A 25,418-nucleotide genomic window follows, 5' to 3' on the forward strand; every position below is an offset into this window, starting at 1 on the left:
AGGAGACAGGGACTTCCCAGCAGTAGATCAGGATCCAGGGTGAGAAGGAGACAGGGACTTCCCAGCAGTAGATCAGGATCCAGGGTGAGAAGGAGACAGGGACTTCCCAGCAGTAGATCAGGATCCAGGGTGAGAAGGAGACAGGGACTTCCCAGCAGTAGATCAGGATCCAGGGTGAGAAGGAGACAGGGACTTCCCAGCAGTAGATCAGGATCCAGGGGGAGAAGGAGACAGGGACTTCCCAGCAGTAGATCAGGATCCAGGGGGAGAAGGAGACAGGGACTTCCCAGCAGTAGATCAGGATCCAGGGTGAGAAGGAGACAGGGACTTCCCAGCAGTAGATCAGGATCCAGGATGAGAAGGAGACAGGGACTTCCCAGCAGTAGATCAGGATCCAGGGGGAGAAGGAGACAGGGACTTCCCAGCAGTAGATCAGGATCCAGGGTGAGAAGGAGACAGGGACTTCCCAGCAGTAGATCAGGATCCAGGATGAGAAGGAGACAGGGACTTCCCAGCAGTAGATCAGGATCCAGGATGAGAAGGAGACAGGGACTTCCCAGCAGTAGAACAGGATCCAGGGTGAGAAGGAGACAGGGACTTCCCAGCAGTAGATCAGGATCCAGGATGAGAAGGAGACAGGGACTTCCCAGCAGTAGATCAGGATCCAGGGGGAGAAGGGAGAGGAGATTATCGTCCTCCATCCCCAACAGTCAGCCAGGGTGGAGGAAACGGTCTTCCCTCCCCAGGCACCTGGGAGACAGTGACAGAGAAACATCATCCCAACAGCCCAATGAGGGAACAGGAGATGAAGCAACCGGCTCACCTCTCCAATAACAGATACACAGGTCGGAGGAGAAGGTGGTCGTCCTCCCTCCCCAGAGAGAGATACACAGTCTAGGAGTGGAAGAAGCCTCCCTCCCTCCCCAACAATTAATCAGGGTGGATTATGTGGAGTCCCAGCAGAAGTGCTGGCAACAGGGCAGAGTGCTTCCAACCTCTGCCCAGCACCCGCAACAACTGCAGAGTTCCAGGAAGCCGGGGCAGTTGGCCCCTCTCCCCAGCGACAATCTGACAAAGTGAAGCTTCTACACTCAGCCAAAGCGCTGGCAGCAAGACAGAGAACCATCGACCTCTGTCCCACGCTTCCATTTATACCTCAGGGATGCTGGGCAGTTGGCCCAGATCCCCCAACAGAATGAGGGAATGTCTTCTCTCCAGTGGCTGAAAGGACTGCAGGGAGAAGGGCCGGTCCGCACTTCTCCACAGCGGCAGGTATGTTCTATGAGAGGCAGGGGTTGGCTGGGTAAGTAATGCTCTGTTTGAGACAATTTGTTTGGGGTACTCTGTGGATACGGGCATTGGGGGGGGACTGGAACTAGACTAACTTCGAAGTCAACCCATCTAGGGTCTCCTCCTGTGTTAAGCCCCGTACACACGATCAGATTATCGAACGATCTGTCGTCCGTTTTTGTGGCATGCTAGTCTGATATGGAAAGTGAATTTTATAGCCAGCACATCAGGATTTTGTCAGCCGAAAAGTCAGAGTCGGCTGTCGAAAGCACCATACTAACAATCTGAAAATTGACAGATCGGTCGTTGGACGAATTTTCCCTACAGATTTTCTTATCGTGTGTACGGGCCTTTAGTCTCCTTCCGAAAGGGGAGAGATGTGACAGGAGTCAGCACTTGCAGCCACCATGTTTCTGTAGCAATGGTCACCTCTTACCTGTTCTCCGGGGGAGGCTGAGGCTTCCCATGGCCTGTCTGTACCTGCGAGACTCATCTTCAGCCACCTCAGTGATGTCCGAGTAATCGATGGCGTCATCCGTGCTCTTCACCCATCCTACGAGACAAAGACAATCACTGGGACCCATCCTCCTACCCGCCATACGTGACAAAGGACAATCACTGGGACCCGTCCTCCTACCCGCCATACGAGACAAAGACAATCACTGGGACCCGTCCTCCTACCCGCCATACGAGACAAAGACAATCACTGGGACCCGTCCTCCTACCCGCCATACGAGACAAAGACAATCACTGGGACCCATCCTCCTACCCGCCATACAAGACAAAGACAATCACTGGGACCCGTCCTCCTACCCGCCATACAAGACAAAGACAATCACTGGGACCCGTCCTCCTACCCGCCATACAAGACAAAGACAATGACTGGGACCCGTCCTCCTACCCGCCATACAAGACAAAGACAATCACTGGGACCCGTCCTCCTACCCGCCATACAAGACAAAGACAATCACTGGGACCCATCCTCCTACCCACCATACGAGACAAAGACAATCACTGGGACCCGTCCTCCTACCCGCCATACAAGACAAAGACAATCACTGGGACCCGTCCTCCTACCCGCCATACGAGACAAAGACAATTACTGGGACCCATCCTCCTACCCGCCATACGAGACAAAAACAATTACTGGGACCCGTCCTCCTACCCACCATACGAGACAAAGACAATCACTGGGACCCATCCAGCTACCCACCATACAAGACAAAGACAATTATTGGGACCCGTCCTCCTACCCGCCATACAAGACAAAGACAATGACTGGGACCCATCCTCCTACCCGCCATACAAGACAAAGACAATGACTGGGACCCGTCCTCGTACCCACCATACAAGACAAAGACAATGACTGGGACCCATCCTCCTACCCGCCATACAAGACAAAGACAATGACTGGGACCCATCCTCCTACCCGCCATACAAGACAAAGACAATGACTGGGACCCATCCTCCTACCCGCCATACAAGACAAAGACAATGACTGGGACCCGTCCTCGTACCCACCATACAAGACAAAGACAATGACTGGGACCCGTCCTCCTACCCGCCATACAAGACAAAGACAATGACTGGGACCCATCCTCCTACCCGCCATACAAGACAAAGACAATGACTGGGACCCATCCTCCTACCCGCCATACAAGACAAAGACAATCACTGGGACCCATCCAGCTACCCACCATACAAGACAAAGACAATTACTGGGACCCGTCCTCCTACCCGCCATACAAGACAAAGACAATCACTGGGACCCGTCCTCCTACCCGCCATACGAGACAAAGACAATCACTGGGACCCGTCCTCCTACCCGCCATACGAGACAAAGACAATGACTGGGACCCGTCCTCCTACCCGCCATACGTGACAAAGACAATCACTGGGACCCATCCTCCTACCCACCATACCAGACAAAGACAATGACTGGGACCCGTCCTCCTACCCGCCATACGAGACAAAGACAATGACTGGGACCCATCCTCCTACCCGCCATACGAGACAAAGACAATGACTGGGACCCATCCAGCTACCCGCCATACAAGACAAAGACAATTACTGGGACCCGTCCAGCTACCCGCCATACGAGACTAAGACAATCACTGGGACCCATCCTCCTACCCGCCATACGAGACAAAGACAATCACTGGGACCCGTCCTCCTACCCGCCATACAAGACAAAGACAATCACTGGGACCCATCCTCCTACCCGCCATACGTGACAAAGACAATGACTGCGACCCGTCCTCCTACCCGCCATACGTGACAAAGACAATCACTGGGACCCGTCCTCCTACCCGCCATACGAGACAAAGACAATCACTGGGACCCATCCTCCTACCCGCCATACAAGACAAAGACAATCACTGGGACCCATCCTCCTACCCGCCATACGAGACAAAGACAATGACTGGGACCCGCCCAGCTACCCGCCATACGTGACAAAGACAATGACTGGGACCCGTCCTCCTACCCGCCATACGAGACAAAGACAATGACTGGGACCCGTCCTCCTACCCGCCATACGTGACAAAGACAATGACTGGGACCCGTCCTCCTACCCGCCATACGAGACAAAGACAATGACTGGGACCCGTCCTCCTACCCGCCATACGAGACAAAGACAATGACTGGGACCCGTCCTCCTACCCGCCATACGTGACAAAGACAATGACTGGGACCCATCCTCCTACCCGCCATACGAGACAAAGACAATCCCTGGGACCCGTCCTCCTACCCGCCATACAAGACAAAGACAATCACTGGGACCCGTCCTCCTACCCGCCATACGTGACAAAGACAATGACTGGGACCCGTCCAGCTACCCGCAATACAAGACAAAGACAATTACTGGGACCCGTCCAGCTACCCGCCATACAAGACAAAGACAATTACTGGGACCCGTCCTCCTACCCGCCATACAAGACAAAGACAATGACTGGGACCCGTCCTCCTACCCGCCATACAAGACAAAGACAATTACTGGGACCCGTCCTCCTACCCGCCATACAAGACAAAGACAATGACTGGGACCCATCCTCCTACCCACCATACCAGACAAAGACAATCACTGGGACCCGTCCTCCTACCCGCCATACAAGACAAAGACAATGACTGGGACCAGTCCTCCTACCCGCCATACAAGACAAAGACAATGACTGGGACCCGTCCTCCTACCCGCCATACAAGACAAAGACAATGACTGGGACCCGTCCTCCTACCCGCCATACGAGACAAAGACAATCACTGGGACCCGTCCTCCTACCCGCCATACAAGACAAAGACAATGACTGGGACCCGTCCTCCTACCCGCCATACGTGACAAAGACAATTACTGGGACCCGTCCTCCTACCCGCCATACAAGACAAAGACAATGACTGGGACCCATCCTCCTACCCGCCATACGTGACAAAGACAATGACTGGGACCTGTCCAGCTACCCGCCATACGAGACAAAGACCATCACTGGGACCCGTCCTCCAACCCACCATACAAGACAAAGACAATCACTGGGACCCATCCTCCTACCCGCCATACAAGACAAAGACAATCACTGGGACCCGTCCTCCTACCCACCATACAAGACAAAGACAATGACTGGGACCCGTCCTCCTACCCGCCATACGAGACAAAGACAATCACTGGGACCCGTCCTCCTACCCGCCATACAAGACAAAGACAATGACTGGGACCCGTCCTCCTACCCGCCATACAAGACAAAGACAATGACTGGGACCCATCCTCCTACCCGCCATACGAGACAAAGACAATGACTGGGACCCGTCCTCCTACCCGCCATACGAGACAAAGACAATCCCTGGGACCCGTCCTCCTACCCGCCATACGAGACAAAGACAATGACTGGGACCCATCCTCCTACCCGCCATACGAGACAAAGACAATGACTGGGACCCGTCCTCGTACCCGCCATACGTGACAAAGACAATGACTGGGACCCGTCCAGCTACCCGCCATACGTGACAAAGACAATCACTGGGACCCGTCCTCCTACCCGCCATACGAGACAAAGACAATTACTGGGACCCGTCCAGCTACCCGCCATACGTGACAAAGACAATCACTGGGACCCATCCTCCTACCCGCCATACGAGACAAAGACAATCACTGGGACCCGTCCAGCTACCCGCCATACGAGACAAAGACAATCACTGGGACCCATCCTCCTACCCGCCATACGAGACAAAGACAATCACTGGGACCCATCCTCCTACCCGCCATACGAGACAAAGACAATCACTGCGACCCGTCCTCCTACCCGCCATACGAGACAAAGACAATCACTGCGACCCGTCTTCCTACCCGCCATACGAGACAAAGACAATGACTGGGACCCATCCTCCTACCCGCCATACGAGACAAAGACAATCACTGCGACCCGTCCTCCTACCCGCCATACGAGACAAAGACAATCACTGGGACCCATCCTCCTACCCGCCATACGAGACAAAGACAATCACTGGGACCCGTCCTCCTACCCGCCATACGAGACAAAGACAATCACTGCGACCCGTCCTCCTACCCGCCATACGAGACAAAGACAATGACTGCGACCCATCCTCCTACCCGCCATACGAGACAAAGACAATGACTGGGACCCATCCTCCTACCCGCCATACGAGACAAAGACAATCACTGCGACCCGTCCTCCTACCCGCCATACGAGACAAAGACAATCACTGCGACCCGTCCTCCTACCCGCCATACGAGACAAAGACAATCACTGGGACCCATCCTCCTACCCGCCATACGAGACAAAGACAATCACTGGGACCCGTCCTCCTACCCGCCATACGAGACAAAGACAATCACTGCGACCCATCCTCCTACCCGCCATACGAGACAAAGACAATGACTGGGACCCATCCTCCTACCCGCCATACGAGACAAAGACAATCACTGCGACCCGTCCTCCTACCCGCCATACGAGACAAAGACAATGACTGGGACCCATCCTCCTACCCGCCATACGAGACAAAGACAATCACTGCGACCCGTCCTCCTACCCACCATACGAGACAAAGACAATGACTGGGACCCGTCCTCCTACCCGCCATACGAGACAAAGACAATCACTGGGACCCATCCTCCTACCCGCCATACGAGACAAAGACAATCACTGCGACCCGTCCTCCTACCCGCCATACGAGACAAAGACAATTACTGGGACCCGTCCAGCTACCCGCCATACAAGACAAAGACAATGACTGGGACCCGTCCTCCTACCCACCATACGAGACAAAGACAATGACTGGGACCCGTCCAGCTACCCGCCATACAAGACAAAGACAATGACTGGGACCCGTCCTCCTACCCGCCATACGAGACAAAGACAATCACTGCGACCCATCCAGCTACCCGCCATACGGGACAAAGACAATCACTGCGACCCATCCAGCTACCCGCCATACGAGACAAAGACAATCACTGGGACCCGTCCAGCTACCCGCCATACGAGACAAAGACAATGACTGCGACCCATCCTCCTACCCGCCATACGAGACAAAGACAATGACTGGGACCCATCCTCCTACCCGCCATACGAGACAAAGACAATCACTGGGACCCATCCTCCTACCCGCCATACGAGACAAAGACAATGACTGCGACCCATCCTCCTACCCGCCATACGAGACAAAGACAATCACTGGGACCCATCCTCCTACCCGCCATACGAGACAAAGACAATGACTGCGACCCATCCTCCTACCCGCCATACGAGACAAAGACAATCACTGGGACCCGTCCTCCTACCCGCCATACAAGACAAAGACAATTACTGGGACCCGTCCTCCTACCCGCCATACGGGACAAAGACAATCACTGGGACCCGTCCTCCTACCCGCCATACGAGACAAAGACAATGACTGGGAGCCGTCCTCCTACCCGCCATACGAGACAAAGACAGTTACTGGGACCCATCCAGCTACCCGCCATACGAGACAAAGACAATCACTGGGACCCGTCCATCTACCCACCATACGAGACAAAGACAATCACTGGGACCCGTCCAGCTACCCACCATACAAGACAAAGACAATCACTGGGACCCATCCAGCTACCCGCCATACGAGACAAAGACAATCACTGCGACCCGTCCAGCTACCCGCCATATGACCTGTTTTCAGTACAGTGGGCTGAATCCCGCTGTCGGCTGATGTCACTGAGGTGGTCCAGTCTGCAGAAGGATCACAACCATATGGTTGGAGTTCGCCCACACGTTTAGACCAGCATCCGGCTCAGTGAGTTGCTGAGAGCCTCAGCCAGCTGCTCCCGCCCTCTCCTCCACAACCCGGGGGGGAAGGTGCAGAGCAAAGAGCCAGTCCCTGACAGTCACCAGCTGTCTGCTTGGGGAGCTGTGAGAACTGAGTGATCAGCCGTGTTTGATCGCTCGGCTCTCAGGGGAGGAGTGTGTACAGAGGGGAGAGGAGTGTGTACAGAGGGGAGAGGAGTGTGTACAGGGGGGGGGAAGGAGTGTGTACAGGGGGGGGGAAGGAGTGTGTACAGGGGGGGGGAAGGAGTGTGTACAGGGGGGGGAAGGAGTGTGTACAGGGGGGGGGAAGGAGTGTGTACAGGGGGGGGGGAAGGAGTGTGTACAGGGGGGGGGGAAGGAGTGTGTACAGAGGGGAGAGGAGTGTGTACAGAGGGGAGAGGAGTGTGTACAGAGGGGAGAGGAGTGTGTACAGGGGGGGGGGGAAGGAGTGTGTACAGGGGGGGGGGGGAAGGAGTGTGTACAGGGGGGGGAAGGAGTGTGTACAGGGGGGGGAAGGAGTGTGTACAGAGGGGAGAGGAGTGTGTACAGGGGGGGGGGGGGGAGTGTGTACAGAGGGGAGAGGAGTGTGTACAGAGGGGGGAAGGAGTGTGTACAGGGGGGGGGGAAGGAGTGTGTACAGAGGGGAGAGGAGTGTGTACAGAGGGGAGAGGAGTGTGTACAGAGGGGGGGAAGGAGTGTGTACAGGGGGGGGGAAGGAGTGTGTACAGGGGGGGGGGGGGGAGAGGAGTGTGTACAGGGGGGGGGAGAGGAGTGTGTACAGGGGGGGGGAGAGGAGTGTGTACAGAGGGGAGAGGAGTGTGTACAGAGGGGAGAGGAGTGTGTACAGAGGGGGGGAAGGAGTGTGTACAGAGGGGGGGAAGGAGTGTGTACAGGGGGGGGGGAAGGAGTGTGTACAGGGGGGGGGGAAGGAGTGTGTACAGGGGGGGGGGGGGAGAGGAGTGTGTACAGGGGGGGGGAGAGGAGTGTGTACAGGGGGGGGGAGAGGAGTGTGTACAGAGGGGAGAGGAGTGTGTACAGAGGGGAGAGGAGTGTGTACAGAGGGGAGAGGAGTGTGTACAGGGGGGGGGGAGGAGTGTGTACAGAGGGGAGAGGAGTGTGTACAGAGGGGAGAGGAGTGTGTACAGAGGGGAGAGGAGTGTGTACAGGGGGGGGGGGGGGAAGGAGTGTGTACAGGGGGGGGGGAAGGAGTGTGTACAGGGGGGGGGGAAGGAGTGTGTACAGGGGGGGGGAAGGAGTGTGTACAGGGGGGGGAAGGAGTGTGTACAGGGGGGGGGGGAAGGAGTGTGTACAGAGGGGAGAGGAGTGTGTACAGGGGGGGGGGGGGAGGAGTGTGTACAGAGGGGAGAGGAGTGTGTACAGAGGGGAGAGGAGTGTGTACAGAGGGGGGGAAGGAGTGTGTACAGGGGGGGGGGAAGGAGTGTGTACAGGGGGGGGGAAGGAGTGTGTACAGGGGGGGGGGGAAGGAGTGTGTACAGGGGGGGGGGAAGGAGTGTGTACAGGGGGGGGGGGAGAGGAGTGTGTACAGGGGGGGGGAGGAGTGTGTACAGAGGGGAGAGGAGTGTGTACAGAGGGGAGAGGAGTGTGTACAGAGGGGGGGAAGGAGTGTGTACAGGGGGGGGGAAGGAGTGTGTACAGGGGGGGGGAAGGAGTGTGTACAGGGGGGGGGAAGGAGTGTGTACAGGGGGGGGGGAGAGGAGTCTGTACAGGGGGGGGGGAGAGGAGTCTGTACAGAGGGGGGAGGAGGAGTCTGTACAGAGGGGGGGAAGGAGTCTGTACAGAGGGGGGGAAGGAGCCTGTACAGAGGGGGGGAAGGAGCCTGTACAGAGGGGGGGAAGGAGTCTGTACAGAGGGGGGGAAGGAGTCTGTACAGAGGGGGGGAAGGAGTCTGTACAGAGGGGGGGAAGGAGTCTGTACAGAGGGGGGGAAGGAGTCTGTACAGAGGGGGGGAAGGAGTCTGTACAGAGGGGGGGAGGAGTCTGTACAGAGGGGGGGAAGGAGTCTGTACAGAGGGGGGGAAGGAGTCTGTACAGAGGGGGGGAGGAGTCTGTACAGAGGGGGGGAGGAGTCTGTACAGAGGGGGGAAGGAGTCTGTACAGAGGGGGGAAGGAGTCTGTACAGAGGGGGGAAGGAGTCTGTACAGAGGGGGGGAGGAGTCTGTACAGAGGGGGGAAGGAGTCTGTACAGAGGGGGGGAGGAGTCTGTACAGAGGGGGGAAGGAGTCTGTACAGAGGGGGGAGGAGTCTGTACAGAGGGGGGAGGAGTCTGTACAGAGGGGGGGAGGAGTCTGTACAGAGGGGGGGAGGAGTCTGTACAGAGGGGGAGGAGTCTGTACAGAGGGGGGGAGGAGTCTGTACAGAGGGGGGAAGGAGTCTGTACAGAGGGGGGGAGGAGTCTGTACAGAGGGGGGGAGGAGTCTGTACAGAGGGGGGGAGGAGTCTGTACAGAGGGGGGGAGGAGTCTGTACAGAGGGGGGAAGGAGTCTGTACAGAGGGGGGAAGGAGTCTGTACAGAGGGGGGAGGAGTCTGTACAGGGGGGGGAAGGAGTCTGTACAGAGGGGGGGAAGGAGTCTGTACAGAGGGGGGGAGGAGTCTGTACAGAGGGGGGGAGGAGTCTGTACAGAGGGGGGGAGGAGTCTGTACAGAGGGGGGAAGGAGTCTGTACAGAGGGGGGAAGGAGTCTGTACAGAGGGGGGAAGGAGTCTGTACAGAGGGGGGGAGGAGTCTGTACAGAGGGGGGGAAGGAGTCTGTACAGAGGGGGGGAAGGAGTCTGTACAGAGGGGGGGAAGAAGTCTGTACAGAGGGGGGGAGGAGTCTGTACAGAGGGGGGGAAGGAGTCTGTACAGAGGGGGGGAAGGAGTCTGTACAGAGGGGGGGAGGAGTCTGTACAGAGGGGGGGAGGAGTCTGTACAGAGGGGGGAAGGAGTCTGTACAGAGGGGGGAAGGAGTCTGTACAGAGGGGGGAAGGAGTCTGTACAGAGGGGGGGAGGAGTCTGTACAGAGGGGGGAAGGAGTCTGTACAGAGGGGGGAAGGAGTCTGTACAGAGGGGGGAGGAGTCTGTACAGAGGGGGGGAGGAGTCTGTACAGAGGGGGGAGGAGTCTGTACAGAGGGGGGGAGGAGTCTGTACAGAGGGGGGAAGGAGTCTGTACAGAGGGGGGGAGGAGTCTGTACAGAGGGGGGGAGGAGTCTGTACAGAGGGGGGGAGGAGTCTGTACAGAGGGGGGAAGGAGTCTGTACAGAGGGGGGAAGGAGTCTGTACAGAGGGGGGGAGGAGTCTGTACAGGGGGGGGAAGGAGGCTGTACAGAGGGGGGGAAGGAGTCTGTACAGAGGTGGGGAGGAGTCTGTACAGAGGGGGGAGGAGTCTGTACAGAGGGGGGAGGAGTCTGTACAGAGGGGGGAAGGAGTCTGTACAGAGGGGGGAGGAGTCTGTACAGAGGGGGGAGGAGTCTGTACAGAGGGGGGAGGAGTCTGTACAGAGGGGGGGAGGAGTCTGTACAGAGGGGGGAAGGAGTCTGTACAGAGGGGGGAAGGAGTCTGTACAGAGGGGGGGAGGAGTCTGTACAGGGGGGGGAAGGAGTCTGTACAGAGGGGGGGAAGGAGTCTGTACAGAGGTGGGGAGGAGTCTGTACAGAGGGGGGGAGGAGTCTGTACAGAGGGGGGAGGAGTCTGTACAGAGGGGGGAAGGAGTCTGTACAGAGGGGGGAAGGAGTCTGTACAGAGGGGGGAAGGAGTCTGTACAGAGGGGGGAAGGAGTCTGTACAGAGGGGGGGAGGAGTCTGTACAGAGGGGGGGAGGAGTCTGTACAGAGGGGGGGAGGAGTCTGTACAGAGGGGGGGAGGAGTCTGTACAGAGGGGGGAAGGAGTCTGTACAGAGGGGGGAAGGAGTCTGTACAGAGGGGGGAAGGAGTCTGTACAGAGGGGGGAAGGAGTCTGTACAGAGGGGGGAGGAGTCTGTATAGAGGGGGGAAGGAGTCTGTACAGAGGGGGGAAGGAGTCTGTACAGAGGGGGGAAGGAGTCTGTACAGAGGGGGGAAGGAGTCTGTACAGAGGGGGGAAGGAGTCTGTACAGAGGGGGGGAGGAGTCTGTACAGGGGGGGGAAGGAGTCTGTACAGAGGGGGGGAAGGAGTCTGTACAGAGGTGGGGAGGAGTCTGTACAGAGGGGGGGAGGAGTCTGTACAGAGGGGGGAGGAGTCTGTACAGAGGGGGGAGGAGTCTGTACAGAGGGGGGAAGGAGTCTGTACAGAGGGGGGAAGGAGTCTGTACAGAGGGGGGAAGGAGTCTGTACAGAGGGGGGAAGGAGTCTGTACAGAGGGGGGGAGGAGTCTGTACAGAGGGGGGGAGGAGTCTGTACAGAGGGGGGGAGGAGTCTGTACAGAGGGGGGGAGGAGTCTGTACAGAGGGGGGAAGGAGTCTGTACAGAGGGGGGAAGGAGTCTGTACAGAGGGGGGAAGGAGTCTGTACAGAGGGGGGAAGGAGTCTGTACAGAGGGGGGAAGGAGTCTGTACAGAGGGGGGAGGAGTCTGTATAGAGGGGGGAAGGAGTCTGTACAGAGGGGGGAAGGAGTCTGTACAGAGGGGGGAAGGAGTCTGTACAGAGGGGGGAGGAGTCTGTATAGAGGGGGGAAGGAGTCTGTACAGAGGGGGGAAGGAGTCTGTACAGAGGGGGGAAGGAGTCTGTACAGAGGGGGGAGGAGTCTGTATAGAGGGGGGAAGGAGTCTGTACAGAGGGGGGAAGGAGTCTGTACAGAGGGGGGAAGGAGTCTGTACAGAGGGGGGGGGGGTCTGTACAGAGGGGGGGGGGGGTCTGTACAGAGGGGGGGAGTCTGTACAGAGGGGGAGGGGTCTGCACAGAGGGGGAGGGGTCTGCACAGAGGGGGAGGAGTCCTCCTTACCATCATCGTCCAGGCTGACCCCGTCTGTCTCTGCAGCGTCATCCACACTGTTGGTGATCTCTGTGATAAAACTGCCCAGACCCAGCGACCCCAAACCTGCCAGGTGCTTCTTCGACTCCTGAGAGAGGAAAGAACATGGAGGTGAGTACCAGGGATATACATAGTACTTACCTACTGTATACCTACCTACAGTATACATATTTACTTACAGTATACATACCTACAGTATACATACCTACCTACTGTACACATACCTACTGTACATAGTATATATCGACCTACCTACTGTACATAGTATATATCGACCTACCTACTGTACATAGTATATATATATACCTACCTACTGTACATATAAACATCATCCATATATTCTAGGGTGCCCCCAGGTTGGCTCTCCCCTCTCCTCCCACCTACCCTGGGTACAGATCTGTCTACTTACCTTTGTCCTCTGGTCATGTGATCTGCAGCTCCGGCTCAGGGGGCGCTCAGCAATGTCTGGGAATTTCCGGAGCCGTGCTGTCACCCATAGGACCCCATAGCCCAGCTGTTACCGGCGCTCCCTCCTCTCCCCTGCAGCCGTCACTCACTGACAGGGGAGCTGCGGTATCAGAGTGCACACTTTTTCTATATGGGGGGGGGGGGGGTATTTGTAGGAATAGTGAGAGTTCGGTGTATCTTCCTCTCTGAGTGTATATTTGGTCACCATTTCTAATGATATCTTCACCCCCGCATCGTCCTCCAATCATCTCCAGTCTCCTCCCATCACTCTATGATGACCCCACACTCCTCCTTCTAGGAATTCTGGGGCCCGGAGTCACTATATCCAGTGAGGATGCCCTGCTTTGTCACATATCTCAGAGCCCGCCTTCTAAAGGGGAGGAGTTTCAGGAGGCAGAGTCAGCAAGGGACCATGGGATCTGTAGTCCTTGGAGATGGGGGAGAAGCTGCAAAGCATGCTGGGAATGCAGGAAGTTGTGAGAGGAGTCGGCCAGCAGACAGGCAGCGCTCTCCACTAATCTTCCATTGGGCGGTCAGTGATGAGTGTTGTTGGTATTGTTATTACAATGCTGATGTTATAGAAAGGAAATCTGTGCTGTGAGTGAGGAAACACTGGGGAGCCGTGTGATTGGTTGTGTCGCTGATTCTGAGAGATCCCAGGGGTGATCAGTGTCAGTATGGGGGGGGGGGGGGGGGTGTTACAGTAAATGGAGTGCATTGATCTAAGATCAGACTTTACATTTATACACTATATGGTGGGGGAGGGGGGGGGGTTCTAAAACTGTGCATGGGAGCCAATCAGCTTCTTCATTTAAAGTATAACTGAAGGCAAAACATTTTTTGGATGGAGGGACCCCTGTCAGTTTTTATTGCTGTCTGTGCCCCCCCCCCCCTCTATGTGTCCTGATTACCATTATCAGTGAAAGTAAAAGAAAATCCCAAATTTTAGGTCCCCAGAAATGTAATAGAGGGGAAATCTTCCAATGGGGACACAAATTCTGTGGACCTGGGGGGGGGGGGGGCAAGGGACTTCCTTTAATTTGCAGAGATTTCCTCTCACTTCCTGTTTGGCTATGGGACAGGAAGTGAAGGAAAATCTCCCCAATGGCACACAGATGGGGGAAATGATCTGACAGTGTATACAAAGTATATAACATTTTCCCTCCCCGGTGTCATGTGACTCGTTAGTGTTACAAGGTCTCAGGTGTGAATGGGGGGAGGTGTGTTACATTTGGTGTTATCGCTCTCACTCTCTCATACTGGTCACTGGAAGTTCAACATGGCACCTCATGGCAAAGAACTCTCTGAGGATCTGAAAAAAAGAATTGTTGCTCTACATAAAGATGGCCTAGGCTATAAGAAGATTGCCAAGACCCTGAAACTGAGCTGCAGCACGGTGGCCAAAACCATACAGCGATTTACCAGGACAGGTTCCACTCAGAACAGGCCTCACCATGGAGTGCTGTGCTCAGCGTCATATCCAGAGGTTGTCTATGGGAAATAGAGGTATGAGTGATCGGATTATTGATACAATGTATTCCCTTCCTGTCTCTGGATACATTATTATATTATTTCCATCTGGGGGGGGGGGGGTATGGGAGGGCACTGTGGGGGATAGGAGACCAGGGAGGGAAGGTATGAGGGGAGGAGACCAGGAGGGGGTATGTATAGGGGGGGCAGGTATAGGGTGGAGAGGAGACTAGGGGGGGGAAGTAAACCAGGAGGGGGTAGGTATAGGGGGGAGAGTAGACCAGGAGGGGGCAGGTATGGGGGTAGGAAGACCCCCCCCCTCACCTTGTCCAGCACACAGTCATCCTCCAGCTGTCCGTCCTCATTAATATTCCCGAACAGGAACCCGGCCAGAGGGAACGGCCTCTCCTCATCACTCTCCGAGTCCGACATCCCCGACCGACCAACACCGGAACCTCCCACACCGGAACTACCGAGCGGGGAACCGCAACTCTGCAACACCAACACACTTCCGCTTCCGGAATACCAGGGACCGTCTGACAATGTACACCGGAGGGGAGAGACGAAGACGGGACCCCTAGAGAGAGGAGAGATGGAGAGGGGCCCCTAGAGAGAGGAGATGGAGAGGGGCCCCTAGAGAGAGGAGATGGAGAGGGGCCCCTAGGGGAGGAGAGATGGAGAGGGGCCCCTAGAGACAGGAGGAGGAGAGATGGAGAGGGGCCCTTAGGGAGAGGAGATGGAGAGGGGCCCTTAGGGAGAGGAGGAGGAGAGGGGCCCTTAGGGAGAGGAGGAGGAGAGGGGCCCTTAGGGAGAGGAGATGGAGAGGGGCCCTTAGGGAGAGGAGATGGAGAGGGGCCCCTAGGGAGAGGAGATGGAGAGGGGTCCTTAGGGAGAGGAGATGGAGAGGGGCCCCTAGGGAGAGGAGATGGAGAGGGGTCCTTAGGGAGAGGAGATGGAGAGGGGCCCCTAGGGAGAGGAGGAGGAGAGGGGCCCCTAGGGAGAGGAGGAGGAGAGGGGCCCCTAGGGAGAGGAGGAGGAGAGGGGCCCCTAGGGAGAGGAGGAGGAGAGGGGCCCCTAGGGAGAGGAGATGGAGAGGGGCCTCTAGGGAGAGGAGATGGAGAGGGGCCCCTAGGGAGAGGAGATGGAGAGGGGCCTCTAGAAAGAGGAAGGGGAGAGGAGATGGAGAGGGGCCCCTAGGGAGAGGAGATGGAGAGGGGTCCTTAGGGAGAGGAGATGGAGAGGGGCCCCTAGGGAGAGGAGGAGGAGAGGGGCCCCTAGGGAGAGGAGGAGGAGAGGGGCCCCTAGGGAGAGGAGGAGGAGAGGGGCCTCTAGGGAGAGGAGATGGAGAGGGGCCTCTAGGGAGAGGAGATGGAGAGGGGCCCCTAGGGAGAGGAGATGGAGAGGGGCCCCTAGGGAGAGGAGATGGAGAGGGGCCTCTAGAGAGAGGAGCAGGAGAGACAGAGAGGGGCCCCTAGAGAGAGGAGGAGGAGAGATGGAGAGGGGCCCCTAGGGAGAGGAGATGGAGAGGGGCCCCTAGGGAGAGGAGATGGAGAGGGACCCCTAGGGAGAGGAGGAGGAGCGATGGAGAGGGGCCCCTAGGGAGAGGAGATGGAGAGGGCCCCTAGGGAGAGGAGATGGAGAGGGGCCCCTAGGGAGAGGAGGAGGAGCGATGGAGAGGGGTCCCTAGGGAGAGGAGGAGGACCGATGGAGAGGGGCCCCTAGGGAGAGGAGGAGGAGCGATGGAGAGGGCCCCTAGGGAGAGGAGGAGGAGCGATGGAGAGGGCCCCTAGGGAGAGGAGATGGAGAGGGGCCCCTAGGGAGAGGAGGAGGAGCGATGGAGAGGGCCCCTAGGGAGAGGAGGAGGAGCGATGGAGAGGGCCCCTAGGGAGAGGAGATGGAGAGGGCCCCTAGGGAGAGGAGATGGAGAGGGGCCCCTAGGGAGAGGAGGAGGAGAGGGCCCCTAGGGAGAGGAGATGGAGAGGGCCCCTAGGGAGAGGAGATGGAGAGGGGCCCCTAGGGAGAGGAGATGGAGAGGGGCCCTTAGGGAGAGGAGATGGAGAGGGGCCCTTAGGGAGAGGAGGAGGAGAGGGGCCCTTAGGTAGAGGAGATGGAGAGGGGCCCTTAGGGAGAGGAGATGGAGAGGGGCCCCTAGGGAGAGGAGGAGGAGAGGGCCCCTAGGGAGAGGAGATGGAGAGGGGCCCTTAGGGAGAGGAGGAGGAGAGGGGCCCCTAGGTAGAGGAGATGGAGAGGGGCCCCTAGGGAGAGGAGATGGAGAGGGGTCCTTAGGGAGAGGAGATGGAGAGGGGCCCCTAGGGAGAGGAGATGGAGAGGGGCCCCTAGGGAGAGGAGATGGAGAGGGGCCCCTAGGGAGAGGAGATGGAGAGGGGCCCCTAGGGAGAGGAGATGGAGAGGGGCCCTTAGGGAGAGGAGGAGGAGAGGGGCCCCTAGGTAGAGGAGATGGAGAGGGGCCCTTAGGGAAAGGAGATGGAGAGGGGCCCCTAGGGAGAGGAGGAGGAGAGGGGCCTCTAGGGAGAGGAGGAGGAGAGGGGCCCCTAGGGAGAGGAGGAGGAGAGGGGCCCCTAGGGAGAGGAGGAGGAGCGATGGAGAGGGCCCCTAGGGAGAGGAGATGGAGAGGGGCCCTTAGGGAGAGGAGATGGAGAGGGGCCCCTAGGGAGAGGAGGAGGAGAGGGGCCTCTAGGGAGAGGAGGAGGAGAGGGGCCCCTAGGGAGAGGAGATGGAGAGGGGCCCTTAGGGAGAGGAGGAGGAGAGGGGCCCCTAGGTAGAGGAGATGGAGAGGGGCCCTTAGGGAGAGGAGATGGAGAGGGGCCCCTAGGGAGAGGAGATGGAGAGGGGCCCCTAGGGAGAGGAGGAGGAGAGGGGCCTCTAGGGAGAGGAGGAGGAGAGGGGCCCCTAGGGAGAGGAGGAGGAGAGGGGCCCCTAGGGAGAGGAGGAGCAGCGATGGAGAGGGCCCCTAGGGAGAGGAGATGGAGAGGGGCCCTTAGGGAGAGGAGATGGAGAGGGGCCCCTAGGGAGAGGAGATGGAGAGGGGCCCCTAGGGAGAGGAGGAGGAGAGGGGCCCCTAGGGAGAGGAGATGGAGAGGGGCCCTTAGGGAGAGGAGGAGGAGAGGGGCCCCTAGGTAGAGGAGATGGAGAGGGGCCCCTAGGGAGAGGAGATGGAGAGGGGTCCTTAGGGAGAGGAGATGGAGAGGGGCCCCTAGGGAGAGGAGATGGAGAGGGGCCCCTAGGGAGAGGAGATGGAGAGGGGCCCCTAGGGAGAGGAGATGGAGAGGGGCCCCTAGGGAGAGGAGATGGAGAGGGGCCCCTAGGGAGAGGAGATGGAGAGGGGCCCTTAGGGAGAGGAGGAGGAGAGGGGCCCCTAGGTAGAGGAGATGGAGAGGGGCCCTTAGGGAGAGGAGATGGAGAGGGGCCCCTAGGGAGAGGAGGAGGAGAGGGGCCTCTAGGGAGAGGAGGAGGAGAGGGGCCCCTAGGGAGAGGAGGAGGAGAGGGGCCCCTAGGGAGAGGAGGAGCAGCGATGGAGAGGGCCCCTAGGGAGAGGAGATGGAGAGGGGCCCTTAGGGAGAGGAGATGGAGAGGGGCCCCTAGGGAGAGGAGATGGAGAGGGGCCCCTAGGGAGAGGAGGAGGAGAGGGGCCCCTAGGGAGAGGAGGAGGAGAGGGGCCCCTAGGGAGAGGAGATGGAGAGGGGCCCTTAGGGAGAGGAGGAGGAGAGGGGCCCCTAGGGAGAGGAGGCGGAGAGGGCCCCCCTAGGGAGAGGAGGAGGAGAGGGGCCCCTAGGGAGAGGAGGAGGAGAGGGGCCCCTAGGGAGAGGAGGAGGAGAGGGGCCTCTAGGGAGAGGAGATGAAGAGGGGCCTCTAGGGAGAGGAGGAGGAGAGGGGCCCCTAGGGAGAGGAGGAGGAGAGGGGCCCCTAGGGAGAGGAGGAGGAGAGGGGCCCCTAGGGAGAGGAGATGGAGAGGGGCCTCTAGGGAGAGGAGATGGAGAGGGGCCTCTAGGGAGAGGAGATGGAGAGGGGCCTCTAGGGAGCGGAGATGGAGAGGGGCCCCTAGGGAGAGGAGATGGAGAGGGGCCTCTAGAGAGAGGAGCAGGAGAGACAGAGAGGGGCCCCTAGAGAGAGGAGGAGGAGAGATGGAGAGGGGCCCCTAGGGAGAGGAGATGGAGAGGGGCCCCTAGGGAGAGAAGATGGAGAGGGACCCCTAGGGAGAGGAGGAGGAGCGATGGAGAGGGGCCCCTAGGGAGAGGAGATGGAGAGGGCCCCTAGGGAGAGGAGATGGAGAGGGGCCCCTAGGGAGAGGAGGAGGAGCGATGGAGAGGGGCCCCTAGGGAGAGGAGGAGGAGCGATGGAGAGGGCCCCTAGGGAGAGGAGGAGGAGCGATGGAGAGGGCCCCTAGGGAGAGGAGATGGAGAGGGGCCCCTAGGGAGAGGAGGAGGAGCGATGGAGAGGGCCCCTAGGGAGAGGAGATGGAGAGGGGCCCCTAGGGAGAGGAGGAGGAGCGATGGAGAGGGGCCCTTAGGGAGAGGAGATGGAGAGGGCCCCTAGGGAGAGGAGGAGGAGCGATGGAGAGGGCCCCTAGGGAGAGGAGGAGGAGCGATGGAGAGGGCCCCTAGGGAGAGGAGATGGAGAGGGCCCCTAGGGAGAGGAGATGGAGAGGGGCCCTTAGGGAGAGGAGGAGGAGAGGGGCCCCTAGGGAGAGGAGGAGGAGAGGGGCCCCTAGGTAGAGGAGATGGAGAGGGGCCCCTAGGGAGAGGAGATGGAGAGGGGCCCCTAGGGAGAGGAGGAGGAGCGATGGAGAGGGCCCCTAGGGAGAGGAGATGGAGAGGGCCCCCCTAGGGAGAGGAGGAGGAGAGGGGCCCCTAGGGAGAGGAGGAGGAGAGGGGCCTCTAGGGAGAGGAGGAGGAGAGGGGCCTCTAGGGAGAGGAGATGAAGAGGGGCCTCTAGGGAGAGGAGGAGGAGAGGGGCCCCTAGGGAGAGGAGGAGGAGAGGGGCCCCTAGGGAGAGGAGGAGGAGAGGGGCCCCTAGGGAGAGGAGATGGAGAGGGGCCTCTAGGGAGAGGAGATGGAGAGGGGCCTCTAGGGAGAGGAGATGGAGAGGGGCCTCTAGGGAGAGGAGATGGAGAGGGGCCCCTAGGGAGAGGAGATGGAGAGGGGCCTCTAGAGAGAGGAGCAGGAGAGACAGAGAGGGGCCCCTAGAGAGAGGAGGAGGAGAGATGGAGAGGGGCCCCTAGGGAGAGGAGATGGAGAGGGGCCCCTAGGGAGAGAAGATGGAGAGGGACCCCTAGGGAGAGGAGGAGGAGCGATGGAGAGGGGCCCCTAGGGAGAGGAGATGGAGAGGGCCCCTAGGGAGAGGAGATGGAGAGGGGCCCCTAGGGAGAGGAGGAGGAGCGATGGAGAGGGGCCCCTAGGGAGAGGAGGAGGAGCGATGGAGAGGGCCCCTAGGGAGAGGAGGAGGAGCGATGGAGAGGGCCCCTAGGGAGAGGAGATGGAGAGGGGCCCCTAGGGAGAGGAGGAGGAGCGATGGAGAGGGCCCCTAGGGAGAGGAGATGGAGAGGGGCCCCTAGGGAGAGGAGGAGGAGCGATGGAGAGGGGCCCTTAGGGAGAGGAGATGGAGAGGGCCCCTAGGGAGAGGAGGAGGAGCGATGGAGAGGGCCCCTAGGGAGAGGAGGAGGAGCGATGGAGAGGGCCCCTAGGGAGAGGAGATGGAGAGGGCCCCTAGGGAGAGGAGATGGAGAGGGGCCCTTAGGGAGAGGAGGAGGAGAGGGGCCCCTAGGGAGAGGAGGAGGAGAGGGGCCCCTAGGGAGAGGAGATGGAGAGGGGCCCCTAGGGAGAGGAGATGGAGAGGGGCCCCTAGGGAGAGGAGGAGGAGCGATGGAGAGGGCCCCTAGGGAGAGGAGATGGAGAGGGCCCCCCTAGGGAGAGGAGGAGGAGAGGGGCCCCTAGGGAGAGGAGGAGGAGAGGGGCCTCTAGGGAGAGGAGGAGGAGAGGGGCCTCTAGGGAGAGGAAGGGGAGAGGAGATGGAGAGGGGTCTCTAGGGAGAGGAGGAGGAGAGGGGCCTCTAGGAAGAGGAGATGGAGCGGGGCCTCTAGAGAGAGGAGGAGGAGAGGGGCCTAGGGAGAGGAAGGGGAGAGGAGGAGAGGGGCCTCTAGGGAGAGGAGATGGAGAGGGGCCTCTAGAGAGAGGAGCAGGAGAGACAGAGAGGGGCCCCTAGAGAGAGGAGGAGGAGAGATGGAGAGGGGCCCCTAGGGAGAGGAGATGGAGAGGGGCCCCTAGGGAGAGGAGATGGAGAGGGGCCCCTAGGGAGAGGAGATGGAGAGGGGCCTCTAGGAAGAGGAGATGGAGAGGGGCCTCTAGAGAGAGGAGCAGGAGAGACAGAGAGGGGCCCCTAGAGAGAGGAGGAGGAGAGATGGAGAGGGGCCCCTAGGGAGAGGAGATGGAGAGGGGCCCCTAGGGAGAGGAGATGGAGAGGGGCCCCTAGGGAGAGGAGATGGAGAGGGGCCTCTAGGAAGAGGAGATGGAGAGGGGCCCCTAGGGAGAGGAGATGGAGAGGGGCCTCTAGAGAGAGGAGCAGGAGAGACAGAGAGGGGCCCCTAGAGAGAGGAGGAGGAGAGATGGAGAGGGGCCCCTAGGGAGAGGAGATGGAGAGGGGCCTCTAGGAAGAGGAGATGGAGAGGGGCCTCTAGAGAGAGGAGCAGGAGAGACAGAGAGGGGCCCCTAGAGAGAGGAGGAGGAGAGATGGAGAGGGGCTCCTAGGGAGAGTAGATGGAGAGGGGCCCCTAGGGAGAGTAGATGGAGAGGGGCCCCTAGGGAGAGGAGATGGAGAGGGGCCTCTAGGAAGAGGAGATGGAGAGGGGCCTCTAGAGAGAGGAGCAGGAGAGACAGAGAGGGGCCCCTAGAGAGAGGAGGAGGAGAGATGGAGAGGGGCCCCTAGGGAGAGGAGATGGAGAGGGGCCCCTAGGGAGAGGAGATGGAGAGGGACCCCTAGGGAGAGGAGGAGGAGCGATGGAGAGGGGCCCCTAGGGAGAGGAGATGGAGAGGGCCCCTAGGGAGAGGAGATGGAGAGGGGCCCCTAGGGAGAGGAGGAGGAGCGATGGAGAGGGGCCCCTAGGGAGAGGAGGAGGAGCGATGGAGAGGGCCCCTAGGGAGAGGAGGAGGAGCGATGGAGAGGGCCCCTAGGGAGAGGAGATGGAGAGGGGCCCCTAGGGAGAGGAGGAGGAGCGATGGAGAGGGCCCCTAGGGAGAGGAGATGGAGAGGGGCCCCTAGGGAGAGGAGGAGGAGCGATGGAGAGGGCCCCTAGGGAGAGGAGATGGAGAGGGGCCCTTAGGGAGAGGAGGAGGAGAGGGGCCCCTAGGAAGAGGAGGAGGAGAGGGGCCCCTAGGTAGAGGAGATGGAGAGGGGCCCCTAGGTAGAGGAGATGGAGAGGGGCCCCTAGGGAGAGGAGATGGAGAGGGGCCTCTAGGGAGAGGAGATGGAGAGGGGTCTCTAGGGAGAGGAGATGGAGAGGGGCCTCTAGGGAGAGGAGAAGGAGAGGGGCCTCTAGGGAGAGGAGATGGAGAGGGGCCTCTAGGGAGAGGAGGAGAGGGGCCCCCTCTAGGGAGCGGGATGATGCCCTGTGTCACTGTGTAGCAATAACTGTGATAGAACTATCTGTGTGATTGGACCCTCGGTGGTTCTGAAAGCAGAAGATCCTCGGTGATCCCGCCATTGGAGATCCTTGTTCAGCATTTCCTGTTATAAGATGACAACGCTCTGTTCCTGTGTCCCCATTCTCCCCCTCCTTCCCAGCCTGGGTTTTATTTCTCAGTCTTCACTGGCTGCTTGCTGTGATTTGGATGAGTGTCCCCGGCCTGGAACAGTGCAGAGATTCCATGCTGTAGACCCCAAATTCTCTCCGCTGCCCCAGTGATGACGTCCATTTGGACGAAACGTGTTGGGTGAAGATCCGGTAAGCTGCTTGTGAGTGGTGGTGTAAAGTTTGTAGAACTGGGAGTCCTCCGGGGGGGGGGGGGGTGGGGGGCTCTCCTCCTCGTGGTCTTTGGAGTCACTTTGTATTTGGACTTTATTTATATAAATTCTTCTATTGGACTGATGTGTGATTTGTGCACTTTATTATCTCTCTGTATCACCCGTCTCCTGACCCCCAATATCTATCTCACCCGTCTCCTGACCCCCAATATCTATCTCACCCGTCTCCTGACCCCCAATATCCATCTCACCCGTCTCCTGACCCCAATATCCATCTCACCCGTCTCCTGACCCCCAATATCCATCACACCCGTCTCCTGACCCCCAATATCCATCTCACCCGTCTCCTGACCCCCAATATCCATCTCACCCGTCTCCTGACCCCCAATATCCATCTCACCCGTCTCCTGACCCCCAATATCCATCTCACCCGTCTCCTGACTCCCAATATCCATCTCACCCGTCTCCTGACCCCCAATATCCATCTCACCCGTCTCCTGACCCCCAATATCCATCTCACCCGTCTCCTGACCCCCAATATCCATCTCACCCGTCTCCTGACCCCAATATCCATCTCCCCCGTCTCCTGACCCCCAATATCCATCTCACCCGTCTCCTGACCCCCAATATCCATCTCACCCGTCTCCTGACCCCTAATATCCATCTCACCCGTCTCCTGACCCCAATATACATCTCACCCGTCTCCTGACCCCCAATATCCATCTCACCCGTCTCCTGACCCCCAATATCCATCTCACCCGTCTCCTGACCCCAATATCCATCTCACCCGTCTCCTGACCCCCAATATCCATCTCACCCGTCTCCTGACCCCCAATATCCATCTCACCCGTCTCCTGACCCCAATATCCATCTCACCCGTCTCCTGACCCCAATATCCATCTCACCCGTCTCCTGACCCCAATATCCATCTCACCCGTCTCCTGACCCCAATATCCATCTCACCCGTCTCCTGACCCCCAATATCCATCTCACCCGTCTCCTGACCCCCAATATCCATCTCACCCGTCTCCTGACCCCAATATACATCTCACCCGTCTCCTGACCCCAATATCCATCTCACCCGTCTCCTGACCCCAATATCCATCTCACCCGTCTCCTGACCCCAATATCCATCTCACCCGTCTCCTGACCCCCAATATACATCTCACCCGTCTCCTGACCCCCAATATACATCTCACCCGTCTCCTGACCCCCAATATACATCTCACCCGTCTCCTGACCCCAATATACATCTCACCCGTCTCCTGACCCCAATATACATCTCACCCGTCTCCTGACCCCAATACCCATCTCACCCGTCTCCTGACCCCAATATCCATCTCACCCGTCTCCTGACCCCAATATCCATCTCACCCGTCTCCTGACCCCAATATCCATCTCACCCGTCTCCTGACCCCCAATATCCATCTCACCCGTCTCCTGACCCCCAATATACATCTCACCCGTCTCCTGACCCCCAATATACATCTCACCCGTCTCCTGACCCCCAATATACATCTCACCCGTCTCCTGACCCCATTATCCATCTCACCCGTCTCCTGACCCCCAATATCCATCTCACCCGTCTCCTGACCTCCAATATCCATCTCACCCGTCTCCTGACCCCAATATCCATCTCACCCGTCTCCTGACCTCCAATATCCATCTCACCCGTCTGCTGACCCCAATATCCATCTCACCCGTCTCCTGACCCCAATATCCATCTCACCCGTCTCCTGACCCCCAATATCCATCTCACCCGTCTCCTGACCCCCAATATACATCTCACCCGTCTCCTGACCCCAATATACATCTCACCCGTCTCCTGACCCCAATATCCATCTCACCCGTCTCCTGACCCCAATATACATCTCACCCGTCTCCTGACCCCCAATATACATCTCACCGTCTCCTGACCCCAATATCCATCTCACCGTCTCCTGACCCCAATATCCATCTCACCCGTCTCCTGACCCCAATATACATCTCACCCGTCTCCTGACCCCAATATACATCTCACCCGTCTCCTGACCCCCAATATACATCTCACCCGTCTCCTGACCCCCAATATACATCTCACCCGTCTCCTGACCCCCAATATACATCTCACCCGTCTCCTGACCCCAATATACATCTCACCCGTCTCCTGACCCCAATATCCATCTCACCCGTCTCCTGACCCCCAATATCCATCTCACCCGTCTCCTGACCCCCAATATCCATCTCACCCGTCTCCTGACCCCCAATATACATCTCACCCGTCTCCTGACCCCAATATACATCTCACCCGTCTCCTGACCCCAATATCCATCTCACCCGTCTCCTGACCCCCAATATCCATCTCCCCCGTCTCCTGACCCCCAATATACACTTTGTGGGTCGGTGGTATACGGCACACAGAAGTGGATGGTGAGGTCACAAGCTTCTTGTATACAGTACAGTGATTGGCTGATGGAAATGTCAGCTCTGTGCCCCATATTGACATCTCTGTGAAGTGGAGCAGCCAATGAGATGGTTATCAGTGCAGCCATTGTCCCCCTATAATGGAGGGTGAGGGGCGATAATGGGTCGCTGTGTGGAATGACGCCATGGCAGGCTGATCGCTGCAGCAAATGGGCTCTTTGTACTCTTCCCTGAATGGAATATTCTTCATCCAGGGGGGGGGCGTCAGTGTCCACCTTCATTAATATGCCATCAGTCGCTGATCTTTCCGGAAGACTCGTCTCCATCCATTCCCATTCTACTGATAATGAGGGAGCACCCCTCCCCCGGAGCTCTCCCTCTATATACTCTATACACACACTGCTGGGAGAAAGTTTTTACACCCTTCAGGATTTTTTCTTTTTTCTCCATATTTCTCAAACTTAAATGATTCAGATCATCGAACGATTTTTAATATCACACAAAATACCAGTAAATAAAAAAGCTGTTTTTAAATAATGATTTAATTTATTAAGGGGGAAAAAAAAGCTGTCCAAATCCGCCTGG

The 25,418-nt window shown here is 58.4% G+C and overlaps 1 protein-coding gene across 1 annotated transcript in view; it reads right to left on the reverse strand.

The window, feature by feature from the left end:
- LOC309543557 (transcription initiation factor TFIID subunit 1-like) overlaps positions 1-14,956 on the reverse strand; it is a 105,109-nt gene extending 90,153 nt beyond the window's left edge. The window contains exons 1-3 of the mRNA XM_082276029.1: positions 14,781-14,956; positions 12,489-12,606; positions 1,727-1,843 (exon numbers count right to left, since the gene is read on the reverse strand). Coding sequence (XP_082132155.1) covers positions 1,727-1,843; positions 12,489-12,606; positions 14,781-14,888 — 343 coding nt within the window. The 5' untranslated portion in view covers positions 14,889-14,956. The remainder of the gene's footprint in view (positions 1-1,726; positions 1,844-12,488; positions 12,607-14,780) is intronic.
- Positions 14,957-25,418: the final 10,462 nt, after the last annotated feature.

The sequence above is a fragment of the Pelophylax lessonae genome, assembly GCF_965119305.1.
Source record: "Pelophylax lessonae genome assembly, contig: HAP1_SCAFFOLD_204, whole genome shotgun sequence".
NCBI lineage: Eukaryota > Metazoa > Chordata > Amphibia > Anura > Ranidae > Pelophylax > Pelophylax lessonae.